We start from the raw sequence: 12,934 nt of genomic DNA on the forward strand, positions 1-12,934 counted from the left end.
GTTTGTTAAGTTTTTTTTTTTTTTTTTTTTAATTCATTGCAATCCCAAAATCCTACACACAAGGTTCAATTAATTAGTTTCTGCTTCACTTTGAGTATTCCAAGTGACACATTCAGTGGTTTCCTTTCAGACTTTAAAGCCATCACAATAGCTTAGACACTTCAAATCCCTGTTTAAAAAAAACAAAAAAAAAAAAACATGAGCTGCACCACATCGCCTGATCAGTCTGCAATCAGAGACTCGGTTATACTGCTGCACTTCATTTCACAGCTAACTTATTAAGGAACATCTTTTGGTGTTTTCATAGTTATAATTATGTTCTTGCCTTTTTACAAGTATTTAGAAAACATTATAATTCAGTATCTGCCACTCAATGATTTCACTGATGTCAGATGGAGCCAGTTTTCCTCCGGTTGGTGTCAGAGGTCACTTCCTCAGACCACGCTTGCTCCTGCTCCCCTTTGAACTGAGAATAAAGGGAAAAGAAAGCTCAAACATATCAGCCAGCAGATAACCTGCCTGACCTGTGATGCATACTGAACCTTGTATATTTTCTTACATTGCAAAATGCATTTGTGCTAAATGCTATAACATGAGGTACATGGCTTCAATCCTTGTGCCCTTACCTGCAGTGGCTTTGGCTTTCAGTGTCAGCTCCTCAGAAATGTAATTACTTCTACTAATAAAGTCTTATGCATTTGAAATGTAAATTATTTTAGGGAAATTCCTATCACAGAAAGGGAATTGTTGACACATCAACATGCCATTATAAGAGAGCTCAAATTAACCTTACGCAACGGGATTAGCTACCAAATAGATGACTGCTATCTTTATCTACTGTTGCTGCCGTGGTGCCTGACACCTGCAGCTTATCACTGAATACATAAAGTTATCAATTAATGGTCAAACTGTGACAAATTATGTTTTTATGTACAGTATGTCTGAAGATTTAGTTCTGTCAGCTCCATTTTCTAAAAATACTTAATAGCTGTTTTACCTGAAAACAAAAAAATAAAATATAAATAAAGGCTCTATTTCAAAGGGATATTTGTTTAAAATGATCAATCACTAAAGCCAATGCCAGATCCTGCAGGAAAACCAATGTCTGAGCTTGTTAAAGTTTTGCTTCGAGCATGAGCCCTTGCTGTAACACAGCTTACCAAAGATCAGGAGGCAGGATTCACATGATTTGGATGGCAGCGGGGGCCAGTCACTGTTTTATTGTGAGCCACATCAACACAGATGATATCACATAGCAGTTATAAGATCTCTCAGCTGTTGCACCTCCATTACAGCCCATCTCTCCATTGAGACTGAGGGCATGGATGTAGTTACGCCTGTCCTTTAAAAACACCTCTCATGTATGTTCGCCTCTTTTTGTCTTCTCAGTCTTGGGTGTACTCAGGACACTTTAGTCCTTTAGGCAGCTGGCACAAACAGCTTTTTTAAATAAGAGAAGCTGAGGGGAAGTTGAAATGGGAGGAGGTGGAAACTTGATGAGGTCACAAGGTGAACCTTTACATCAGGGCAGAATTGCAGTATGGTCTAAGCAGGGAACTATTTTATTGCTTATTTGAATGTTGCTTTTGGCTTTTATGCAGTATTGGTATTCAAAAGCACTGAAAAAAAATCTTAACGTGCACTTACATTTTCTGATGATCAGTGACCCGGTTTCTCAGCACGGTGATCTGTACAGATGTGTTTTAAGAAAAAAAAAAAAAAGAAAGAAAAAATGTATTCACATCTGTAATGCCCTACAACACCAAAATACAGTATTGTTACTACATATTTTGTCAAATCATATTTCGTTTTACCAGCCTATATAAAATCAGGAATGTGCAATTCCCGAGGAAAACGGGAGGTAAAAACTTGCTAACAGCAGTTATAATACTTTTAATCAATCAATCAAACTTTTATACAGGCTTGTACAATTCAAAGTGATTTACAGATGACTGACAAGCTGATAATAAGACAGTTATCAGATAAAAAGGAGTGAAAATGTAAAAATAGAGCCAATAAAAAACATTTTAAAGCTCTAAAACCAAGCAAGAGTTCTCTTAAGGTAAAGCTAGCATGGCGAGGTAGCCAAGCCCCAGCTAGCCTTAGCTGAAGCTAAATCTATCTAATGTTTCCAACCTGTATTGAAGGTTGGAAAAATGTATTGAAAAATACATTCAATACATTTTTCCATGTATTGAAAAATGTGTTTTGAAAAATGTATTGTATTGAAAAATGTGTTTTGATGATTTTATTTGACAGTAATCCCATTTGGTATCCCACATACATTAGAGGGCAGGTAAACCCCATCATGTTGGAGAAATAAATATAGGTTAACACAGTAAAGCAGCTAGTAGACGGCAACTTGCTTAACTAAATAGAGTAGCAATAATTGTTGCTGCCTTTAAACCACATATTTAAACATCTTAAATTATAAATATATTTATTGTACTCGTTCAAATGGAGCCAAAAAAAACAAAACAAAAAAACACATTTTGTTTATAGATGCTGCATTTTCCATTCATCCTTTACGTTGTCTACGGGGAGAGAGCAGTTCATCACATTTATTTTTAAATAACCTTAAAATTGAAGTATTACAACTTATCTATTTAACGCTACCTTCAAAACAACTCTTTTTCTACTTTTTACTTCATCTGTTTCCAACCCACAAGTGATCTATGGCTGACTTCCACTTATAACTGAGAAGTTAGGGTGTATTTAAACGTCTTTATTTAAATCATTTATTTTGGCTTGCGTCCTAGAATCTGTTCATTCTGCTGATACATATCAGCAGAGTCAACAGATTCTAGGACGCAGTATGATTGTCTTTTTATATGATTGTAAGTAAACGTATGACGTCTTACCTCATACTTCTGCTTCGTGCACTTGTACTGAAGCTCAAATTTCTCTGCCTCTAGCTCGCGCATCCAGTCCCACAGCTCCTTGGCTTTTTCCCTGTGTCAGCACAGACAAGAATGTTAAAGCCTTTCACAGAGTTCAGCTGTTGAGTAACACCAACTGATTGAATTCTGTTCGGCTAAAATTGATCCCCGAGAGGGAACTCATTGTGTTCGTCTTTAACCTGAGTTTGTCATCTTTCAAGTGATCAATGTTTAACTCCTTGCGTCGGTCATTTAGGATCTTCCTCTTCTTTTCTCTCTCCGTTTGTCTTTTTCCCCCCGTCTGTGTCTGCTGGAAAGGAAGAGGGCACATGTGGAGACATGCTATACGTACTGCTGTATTCCTCTATCAGTTTATGAATCTATCAGTCTATTTTATGGATTAACAAAATCATCACCTTGTATCCAGTGAAACTCAAGTTTGATAGAATCATCTTCTTCCTCGCATCATCGTCTGCTTTCTTCTTGGCCTCCTCCTCTTCTTTCCTCGCTTTCTCTTCCTGGTGGAGGAAAAAAAAAAACAATATCATTGACCACTCATTTACAGTTGCACAATGACATTGTCTGAACTTGTTTAAGTAAATATAATTATAAAGTACATGTACTGGCCAAAGGCATAAATCAAAATGATGAATATCTATTCCAGTATTGAAAAGCCAGTTTGGGATGGTTTGGCTAGCTGTGGCTGAGGCTTGCAAGAACTTGTAAGATCTCGGAAACACCTGTTTTACAGTTATGAAGCATCAATTTAAATAGACTTAGAGTGCTACTCACAGCCATTTTGTTCTGCCGCTCTCTTTCTCTCTCTGCTCTGATCTTCATCTGCTCTGCTCTCTCTGATCTGCGTTTCTCCTGAAGCAGGAAACAAATGGACCAAAACAAATCCAGTAAACTCAAAATGTGACTTGCAGTCTTAGGTTTGTTAGAGAATTGGCTGATATTGGAAGCTAAACGTGTGATTTTGCAGCAGAGAAGCGAGATTTCAACATACAATGCGATCTGTGAGGTTGATAAGCTCCTCTTCCTCCTTCTTACGCTTCTCAAAGTGAGCTTCGATCAGAGTCTGGAGCTCCGTCAGGTCCTTTTCCATTCGTTTTCGATGAATGTCCTGAAATTACAGCAACAGATTGAAATGTGAGCTGGAGCATTATCCAACGTTCTGCTCAAAGAACAGCGTGCAGGCGTAACTTTGATCTGTCCTGAGATGAACTCACATCAAAGTCCACTTTTTCTCCATCTGGGATCTTTGGAGCTGCCATGCCGGGCATGAAACCAGACCTGTTGAGAATGGAAAAAGTTCAATCTTCTCATTTGAGTGTGCGTCTCGCTGTGAATTGTGTTTCAGTTTGTATAAGATACATATTTTAAATCATGTTCTTACTTTAACTTAGGCTTTGCATCGTCTGTTTATCCATGAAAAGAAAAAGCAAAGTAAAATCTTTAGTTTATGATGCAACGTATTAAAAAAAACATACAAAAAAATTCTCTGTCACACACATAACCTCTGTACTTCTTACACAACCAGTCCATACCTCCTTCATTTTCCTCTCCAGTATCTGCCGACAGATGAGAGGGTCAGTGCAATGTCAACATTTAGAGGGGCAGAAAAGGTGCAGAGAGCTCACTCTGACATGTGGACAATGAGACACTGCTGACAGGCCGAGGGACGGGACTGACCAAAGGCCATGACCCTCCTAAACCCCCCTGCAGACAGTCCTGCCAACGTAAGTATCGCCTGAACAGTATCTTTCTAAACAGGTTTGTGGAGTAATTCTCAATAAGATTGACAATAAAGAGAATAAAGCTTTTTTTCTTTTCTTTTCTTTTTAAGTTTCTGGTTCAGTTCAGGTTGTAATACAAATAAATCATGTATCATCGTTGACACTTTACCCTCATGTTTATCTTTATCTCTACGGAAGAATGACCTCAGACAAATAGCAGTTGAATGAGGCAGCGTGGCTGACCATCTCCTGTCAGCGCTGCTGGACTTGAAAGGTATGTGGGTGTGTTTCTCTCTGAGAGTCACACAAGGCTGCTTTACTCAACATTTCCCCACCTGAGTCCCCACTAAAAATAACATGGTCCACCAGTCTGTCACAGTAAATGTCTTTAAAATGTTCATCACAATTTAATTTTCTGTCATCAATTATCAATCTTTTTATGTTAAAAGGGCTTTCACAATAACATACCACTCAACACAAGACACAGAGATAAACTACAAGTTGAAATGGAAAAATGCATTTTCAGCAGGTATACAGGTACACTGATGGTATCAGAGATAGTATCACATTTCTTTCCCAGGCCTCCATGTTGTCGCAGTGCCAATGAAAACCGCAATTGGTGAGTATGAACTGAAACATTAAGTTTATGGGGCATAATACTTAAACAAACCATATCATCATGGAGCTGGAAACAGATTACATGGTTGCTAACAGTGTGTTAAGAATAAATCATATCTATTTATAGCTGGCATGCAGATAAACATATATTAGCATAAGCAGTACTACCTTCCTCCTCCTCCTCCTCCTCCTCCTCCTCTTCTACCTCCTCCTCCTCCTCCTCCTCTTCTGTGCAAAGCAAGTTTGTAGTTAGCAAGCAAACAATGTGACAATTATTTTTGCCATCTTGTATTTTTGACAATGCCTTTTGAAAAGAGAAAGATAATCTTTTATTTAAAGATTTCACTTGCATGGCATTTGCTTACACTCTAGATGCCCTGCTCAGCATCCTGCTATTGCATTTTAACCTTTTATCAGTACATTTGTTATCTACTTATTCATCAGAGCAAATAGTTATTAGCAGTTGAAGATATGTAAATTTATTCACATGGTACAATTGCATCTAAATATATTTTTTAATGGATTTGTGCATCTAAAGTCTTTCCAATTTACATTTCTTTAAAAAAAAAAAAAAAAAAAAGGGTTACCAAAAAAGCAGTAATGCTTAATATACATTGCAGTAGAATCAACTTCACTCAGCAAGGAAGTGATTTTTTCTTTTTTTTGTAGCCACTTTGCCACCAGCTTTCCCACAGTTGCATTTAGCTTTTGCATTATTTGCTGAGCTTTTTGTCCCAAACATTGCTTTCCTCACTGGGCCTCCGTGTGAAAAAGTGACACCGATCGCGTCTTTAGTCCCTTTGGCCGCAGAGGGTAACTCAATCTCTTTCCACTGCAAAGAGGGTAAGCCAACCTGCATTTAGAAGACCTCTTACAGGCATAGAAATGAAAGTGGGCATTGTGCTTGCACCACTATCTTCCCTAAGGTCCCTCTATCGAGAACATACTGACCTACATTAACAGTGGCTCTATACTCCGCAGAGAGGGAGACAGGTGCTGCTTAGTTTAAGGAACAGTGTGGCTGTATAGAGACCCACACAGACAGCCGCACATGAGGAGACAGAAATAGAGGTACGGCTCTTTATCTCCTTGATGGCAACCCAATGCACCATTTGAACTGAAAGGACAATTCCACTGGGATGTTGAGTCAAGGTGAACTATCTCCAGCCTCACACAGAGAGGACTGAGCGAGAGGACAAAGGTCAATCTGGCAGAAAAGCTGAACAACAGCAGCTGCCTCTGCAGTGGCACCAACATGCCAAAAATACAGTGTGCTGTGTGGTGAAGCCAGCGGCTTAGCAGATGCAGCGTGTTAAGTAACCAACAACTTTTCAATGCCAGGCTCAAGTGGGTAAAGCAGGTAACAAAGTGGCAGAAATAAAAACACAACCAGCCTCTTAACGTTGATGCATTTGGATTATTAGATATAGATATTGTTCGTATAAAAGTGCATACCAACAATATCCCCCTCCGTCACTCCATTCACCCAGAGAGCGGTAAAGAGCAGAAGTCAGCTATTGCAATGCACTTCACAGGTATATTAAACATAGGCATGAATATGTATCTGATATACATTCATGCAGCATAATCACAATATGCATGCATTTGTTTTTCATCTTGTTTTATGGTCTAGTAGTTGAAGCAGCTGTGTAGCATCCAACCAGTCACAATCTCTCCCTGGCAACATGCAGCTGTTTCAATCTGCAGCCTATATACTACACTGTACGTACAAACTGTGTATGTGTGTGTGTGTGTGTGTGTGTGTGTATGTTCAGTGAGCAGATAAACTGACTTACCTTGTCCCCTGAAAGAAGAAAAAACACCAAAAAGATGTTGTTACTATTGGTTCCATCTGTGCCGGCATCACTTTGTCATTCTCAATCTCTGCGCTACAGAAATGTTGCATTTACTCACTCATCATATGTGGCATCCTCCGCGTCTGACATGTTTAGGATGCAGCACCTGTGCAAATAAATGCAACTCACTGCATCATGATGATATTATAATATTTGCTGTTATCAACATAAAGACAGAAAGAAATACACAGACTTACCCAGATAGTGCGGCGTGTGCTTCTGACGGGGGTTCAGTGGGGAATTGTATACTGTGCCCTTCTCTGTTGGCCATAAGCTTTTAAACCCAGTGCTGGATCACATGGCGGCAAGCTGCTCATGTCTACAATTGGTGGGCACATACCTGCAAACAGATGGCAGATGGCATTAACTAGCATGGGAAAACATGCATTCTCCATGGACTTGCATTGTCTATTTTTACACGGCAAAAACCTAGACTGAGCACCACAGGATTACTGCTCTCAAAAGGTTTCCATGTCCAGGTCTGGCAGACGCGGGGAAGGTTAGAAATAATCTGTGTAAACTCTTGTGTGCAAATACACAACTAGAGCTCCTCTGATTTCAAAGCATTTACTATAACTTTATGATTCTGTTGATCAGTAACACATTTATCACACAAGCTTTTACACTATACTGCATTATGTAACAGCATTTTTTCCTAAGATGGAAGTGTTACACGGTCCAGTAATTGTACATAATTCCTGTATCAGGTTGTTAAAGGGAAGGTTAAAGTAACACTCGCTCCTTTGACTGGCTCCATCTCCTGCAGCTCACCTTCAATCTTGCATCCGTGCCCTCTGTCCTCACACGCAATAACCAGTTATCAACAACACCCTTTGGGAGCTGCCAAGTCTTTTGATACTCCCAGTGTTTGTTGTTAATACTGTTTCTGACCCCAGAGTCTGGATTGTGACTCAGCCATAGACTGTACTCAACAGATGTCTCTTATGAACTGCAGCCAGAATGTAATTGAATAGTTTTTCCTTCCCTTTTTTAAAATAGAGGGGGATGATGTTGTTTTGTGGTCTTCTAGGGGCAAGTTAAAACAAGGTCTCAAGTCAGTCGAGACAAGCTCAAGTCAAGTCAATTCATTTCAATCCAAATATATTTATATAGTGCAGAATCATAACAGAAGTTATCTCAGTGCACTTTTCATATGGAGCAAGTTGAGACCGCACTGTTTATAAAATGATTCACAGAGACCCAACATTCCCCCATGAGAAAAAAGGTGACTGTGGCAAGGAAAAACTTCCTCTCAACAGGCAGAAACCTTGAACAAAACCAGACTCATGGTGGGTAATAGTTTTAGTAATAAAAAGACTGATAGGACAAGTTATAAAATTAATAATAGCCTAATGATAATAATAATACTAAAGCGACTAATAAGGAACTAGTAATAATTGTAGCAGTAGGTGTTGAGCAGGCTCATGGAGGCATGCGGCTTACAAGTCAAGTCACATGATTCAAATCTTCAGAAGCAAAATGCAAATCAATGTCAAAGTGGTCTCAGAATGGCCACACTGTTCACAGAGTATTTGAACGTTTTTCCATTCATAACTTTGTCATTAGTGTTGTTTTTAATAACTGAGCCAATAATCTGTCACAGTAATAAAACATATTAGGCGTGTTGTGTTGTTCACATTTTCTTATTTGTTTGTTTATTAGATGTAAGATAAGTTCATTTATTAATCTACTACTGGAAGCTAGACAACTGAAACACTCATTCATTGGTGACTGATGGTCTACAAGGCAAATAATAAAGGAAGCCTCTGGAATTTATGTGTGTGTGTGTGTATATATATCCGTTAGTGTTTGTGTTATTCACTCATGGATTCCCTTTGTTAGACCCTCTACATTGTAGTCCATGCTTTGTAGGCAGGGTTGAAGGTAAATGTCATTGATGTCACAGTTTCAATGTTGCAACACATTAGCTGAAGGCATTGAGTAATGTACAGGTTGTACACCAATCAGCGACAACATTAAAACCAGTTACCGCTTGTAATGTTGAGGCTGATCGGTGTTTGTTATGTATGGGTTCAAGATCAAATGTGACATATTGATGCAAAAGTTGAGTTTATGTTGACATGCAGGGATAAAACGTGTTTAGCATAGTAAATGATTATAACACTACGTCAGCGCTTCATTCTCGTCTGTCTGAGAAGAAATCTGTGTGTGTGTGTGTGTGTGTGTGTGTACTTGAAACATCAGTAATTGCTCAGTTGTGTCAAATATTTGGTATGTCTTTTGTCATGTGGTTGTTTACATATGAAGACGGCAGTATTGGAACACAAATAGTCAATGTATCTATTTTCTATATGTAAGAAGAGGGAAAAGTCACACACTCATGACCCAGATAAAACCCATTAGTTCTTTTATGCAACATTTTGGCCCAGAACCAGAGCTGATAATCACCTGAATGACACATACTGTAGTTTACAGAACAGATTATTTAAATCAGTGGGCTCACAGAGCAATCACATCCATAAAAACGCACTCCATACAGAGGTTTAACATCACTATGTAATTCAGACAGTCTTACTACTTGAAGGTTCAGTCACTAGATAAAGTAATTAAAATAAATTTAAAAATAATTTTGTGTTTGAATGTTTAGAGTTTGTGTTACTTTACTAATATCCTTGGAGTGGGCTGCAGCAAAGCTGAAATACACAATCACAGGATTAAGTTTCAAGTACTTTACTTTCACTAAACAGTCCAGCCTCATGACTCTATTGTTGCAAACCCCACCCATCTGGTATCTGAGTCAACTAAAAATGAACAACAGAAGGTTTGCCATGCTGAAACTTGTTAGTGGGAAGATTTCAGTCATTAACTCAGTGAACTGACTGAGCAGATCCTGCCACCTTGTGGCAGAAATTAAAACTATAGTGGATGCACCCAAGCATCTGCCTGAACTGTCATACTCATCTGTATGTCATCTCTGTGGATATTTTTTTATGCAGGATTGCAAAGTAAACTACAAAAATTCCTGGAAACATTTTGAATGTGCCTGCTGCATGTACTTCACACCTCACCTTTCAATCTGTACAAAGGACGTTACTTTCAGTTTTATTCATGTTGTAGAGACTTATCCTGACACTGACCTCAGTTACTGCAGGTGTCCCTCAAAAAGCCTTTTGAAGCTGTCACGACTGGCCAAAATAACCTCACACTGATGGTTTCAAACAACAAATGTGTCCCCACCAGTGGCAGCTGGTACCTTTTTCCAATCTCTTCAACATAAGCACAAACTTGAATTTCTCATGCAGATTTATTTTAAAGGTTTTCAAATGTTGATTTACAACTACAAACACTGGAATCATTTGTGTACATCACTTTACAAGCTCAAAATCGTTTTGAGCCCAATTTGAGCCTATGTATGTAGGGGTGGAGTCAAACTTACCTTTTCTATGAACATGCGCTACACAGCAACACGCAACATCTGCTGCTAAACTCACATACATATATTGACACCACATTTCTCTCATAAAGCAGGCTATGTTAAACCTTACATTACTTGGTTGTGGTTTAATTGGTAGTTCAGTTTGTAGAGTTTGCGTTAGCCTAGCATCAGGGAACTTGTTTAGAACTTGATGTTAAAGGGCCTATGGCGGCGAGCAGACAAACATCGGAAAATAGTGTCTAGGCGGCGGAAAGATACAAATCACAGCTTCCGGTCAGGGCCACAATAAAATCAGAGCGGAAACATAATGCAGATTGTGATGTACAATGCAAAACCAGCACAAATACCAACAATACAGTGTAACAAAACAAAGTCAGTAAATGGACTATTCTCCCAGCTTAATGAAGAATTTGCATGAACAGGTTTTCAACTGGACACATTACAGTTAGTGCCAATGGCACACAACAACAACAACAACAACAACAACAACAACAACAACAACCACCAACACCTCACGGAGGTCCTATGGCAATTCCCACGGGACACACCTGAAAAAGCATAACGCATAGCAAACACAGCAGTCTGCTACACTTGCAATACTTGTTTGTGATATAGGTTACATTTACCGGTGCCAATGAAAATGAGAGCCTATTTCACCCTATGCCTAATTCTAGCTGACCTCATTAAAATAGTTAATTTAGTAGTAGTATCCAGTCCAATCTCAAAGCAGAGAGCGCTTGGTTCTGTTGCCTTCATCGGCAGATCCTGGGTCAGTGTAACTACAGAAAAAAAACGAACTGGCTGATAGTACACGGACCAGCAACAACAAAAATGCAGTTCAACTTATTCAGCATCTCAACTTTGTGCAGAATAACGCTATTCAAAAACAATTAATGTTTTAGTTGCATTCAATTCATTGTTTTAACCTCTGATTTTACCATGCAAATGATTCATCTTCCCAATCAAATAAGATCTGATTGAGTAAACTCTAAAACTCCGACGCTATCGGACTTACCTCTGGTCAAGCGTTGTTGATTTCTTCTGCAACCGAGATGTAAGAGGACGAGGGTTCCTGGAGACCGGCGTGATGAAGAGGAGATCCGAGTATTTTACTTACTGCACACTGACCCAAGAGTGGTTCACTGACGCCATCATGTTGTCTGTCGTCTGTATTTAAATCCGAAACGGCGCCAACACTTCCCAATCACCGCAGGGAAGTGTATAATAGTGAAGAGTTCCCCTCTTCCTCTCCCCTTCCTGCTGCTCCACCATTTGTTACAGGTATTTGTTTGTTCCCCACCGTAGTTGTATTATTTCAACCTAATATGTCTTATAATAGAGGCCTACATCCATGTTCCCCACATCGCTGTTTCCACGGTTTACTTTTCTAATGCTGTTATTCATATGACTCGGTCGAGAAATCTGGTGTTGTGAGTAGTTTTACCACTTTGTGTCATGGACACCTGAAAGGAAAGAGTGAAACAGCGAACATGAAGTCTAGCTGCAAGTGACACAAACTTCATAAAGGAACGTTCAAAATTCATAAGCAGATAAATGCCATGAACTGCAGCGGGAAATGAAGGTAAAGGTCCAATAGCAGCTGTGTATGAAGTTCAAAATACTGTAGCAATCCGCCAGGACGTGTCGGAAGGACTAGTGAAGCGTTAACCAGATTAACGATTTATTACTGAACAGGATGGGTTACTTTCGGCCGTAACCACGCCAAAACCACAAAATCTCCTGCATTAACTGTGCTACAGCTCAACATGTGCTCTCCTTTCCACATGCTCTTCCACCACCACCTGCACGCGCACGCTCACGTACCTCATGCACTCGCACCCCGCCCCTACCTGTTCCACACCCACAGGCCTGGCATTTTGTGTACAACATTATACAGGAACATTACTGCAGGGTCGCTACAATACTAATAAATAATAATCACGAAATTCATAAACATACAGTTAATTCATTTGACAGCAATTTTAACTAAATAAAAGGCTTGAATGCCACAAATGTTATTCCCATACCCAAGGACAATTAAGCCTGTATTATCTGTCTTAAAGCCAGAGAATCCCCAAATCTTGCATAGACAACACAAGGGCACTGACTTTGTTTTGTGTCAACAGTTGTGTATTCCAATTAAATATTGATTAAATGTCATAAGTGACAAATTCAAATGTTGAATGCACTTTTTAATTGAACCCCCCACATTAAGAGCTAATGAGTGCAAACGATGAACTATTACCGTAGAAAAACTGACTGGAAGTATAAACTTGCAAAAATGTCATTCTAAAAAAGCCATTGCATTGTTTTCATCAGTCAGGCTACTGCAGTTATATGGCTAAAATTACTTTGAGCCACTGTGAGAAATGTGTTACCTCACTAACCCCATAAGTGTGCAGTGTACCTCCTAACAGCTCTCATCCAGATTTTAAATTTGACATA

At 39.1% G+C, this 12,934-nt stretch overlaps 1 protein-coding gene and 1 long non-coding RNA gene across 4 annotated transcripts; both read right to left on the reverse strand.

The window, feature by feature from the left end:
* Positions 1-2: 2 nt before the first annotated feature.
* LOC130175937 (troponin T, cardiac muscle isoforms-like) lies at positions 3-5,603 on the reverse strand. Of its 2 annotated transcripts, none has more exons than XM_056386660.1 (11): positions 5,405-5,603; positions 4,430-4,453; positions 4,279-4,300; positions 4,112-4,175; positions 3,889-4,005; positions 3,672-3,749; positions 3,296-3,397; positions 3,080-3,186; positions 2,862-2,952; positions 1,648-1,688; positions 3-466 (listed from the first exon to the last, which is right to left on the reverse strand). In XM_056386660.1, the coding sequence occupies exons 1-11, from the start codon at positions 5,586-5,588 to the stop codon at positions 427-429; spliced, it is 870 nt and encodes a 289-aa protein (XP_056242635.1). In that variant the 5' UTR covers positions 5,589-5,603; the 3' UTR covers positions 3-426. The 2 variants fall into 2 exon arrangements, with proteins under 2 accessions (XP_056242635.1, XP_056242626.1); XM_056386651.1 differs by having other exon boundaries at positions 3,080-3,189.
* Positions 5,604-7,071: 1,468 nt separating this feature from the next.
* LOC130187614 (uncharacterized) lies at positions 7,072-11,642 on the reverse strand. 2 transcript variants are annotated; one of them, XR_008830483.1, is made up of 3 exons: positions 11,505-11,642; positions 7,290-7,432; positions 7,072-7,198 (listed from the first exon to the last, which is right to left on the reverse strand). It is a non-coding gene; the product is annotated as an uncharacterized LOC130187614 (long non-coding RNA). The 2 variants fall into 2 exon arrangements; XR_008830486.1 differs by lacking the exon at positions 11,505-11,642 and adding an exon at positions 7,864-7,975.
* Positions 11,643-12,934: the final 1,292 nt, after the last annotated feature.

This window comes from Seriola aureovittata, chromosome 2 (genome assembly GCF_021018895.1).
Source record: "Seriola aureovittata isolate HTS-2021-v1 ecotype China chromosome 2, ASM2101889v1, whole genome shotgun sequence".
In the NCBI taxonomy this organism is placed as follows: domain Eukaryota; kingdom Metazoa; phylum Chordata; class Actinopteri; order Carangiformes; family Carangidae; genus Seriola; species Seriola aureovittata.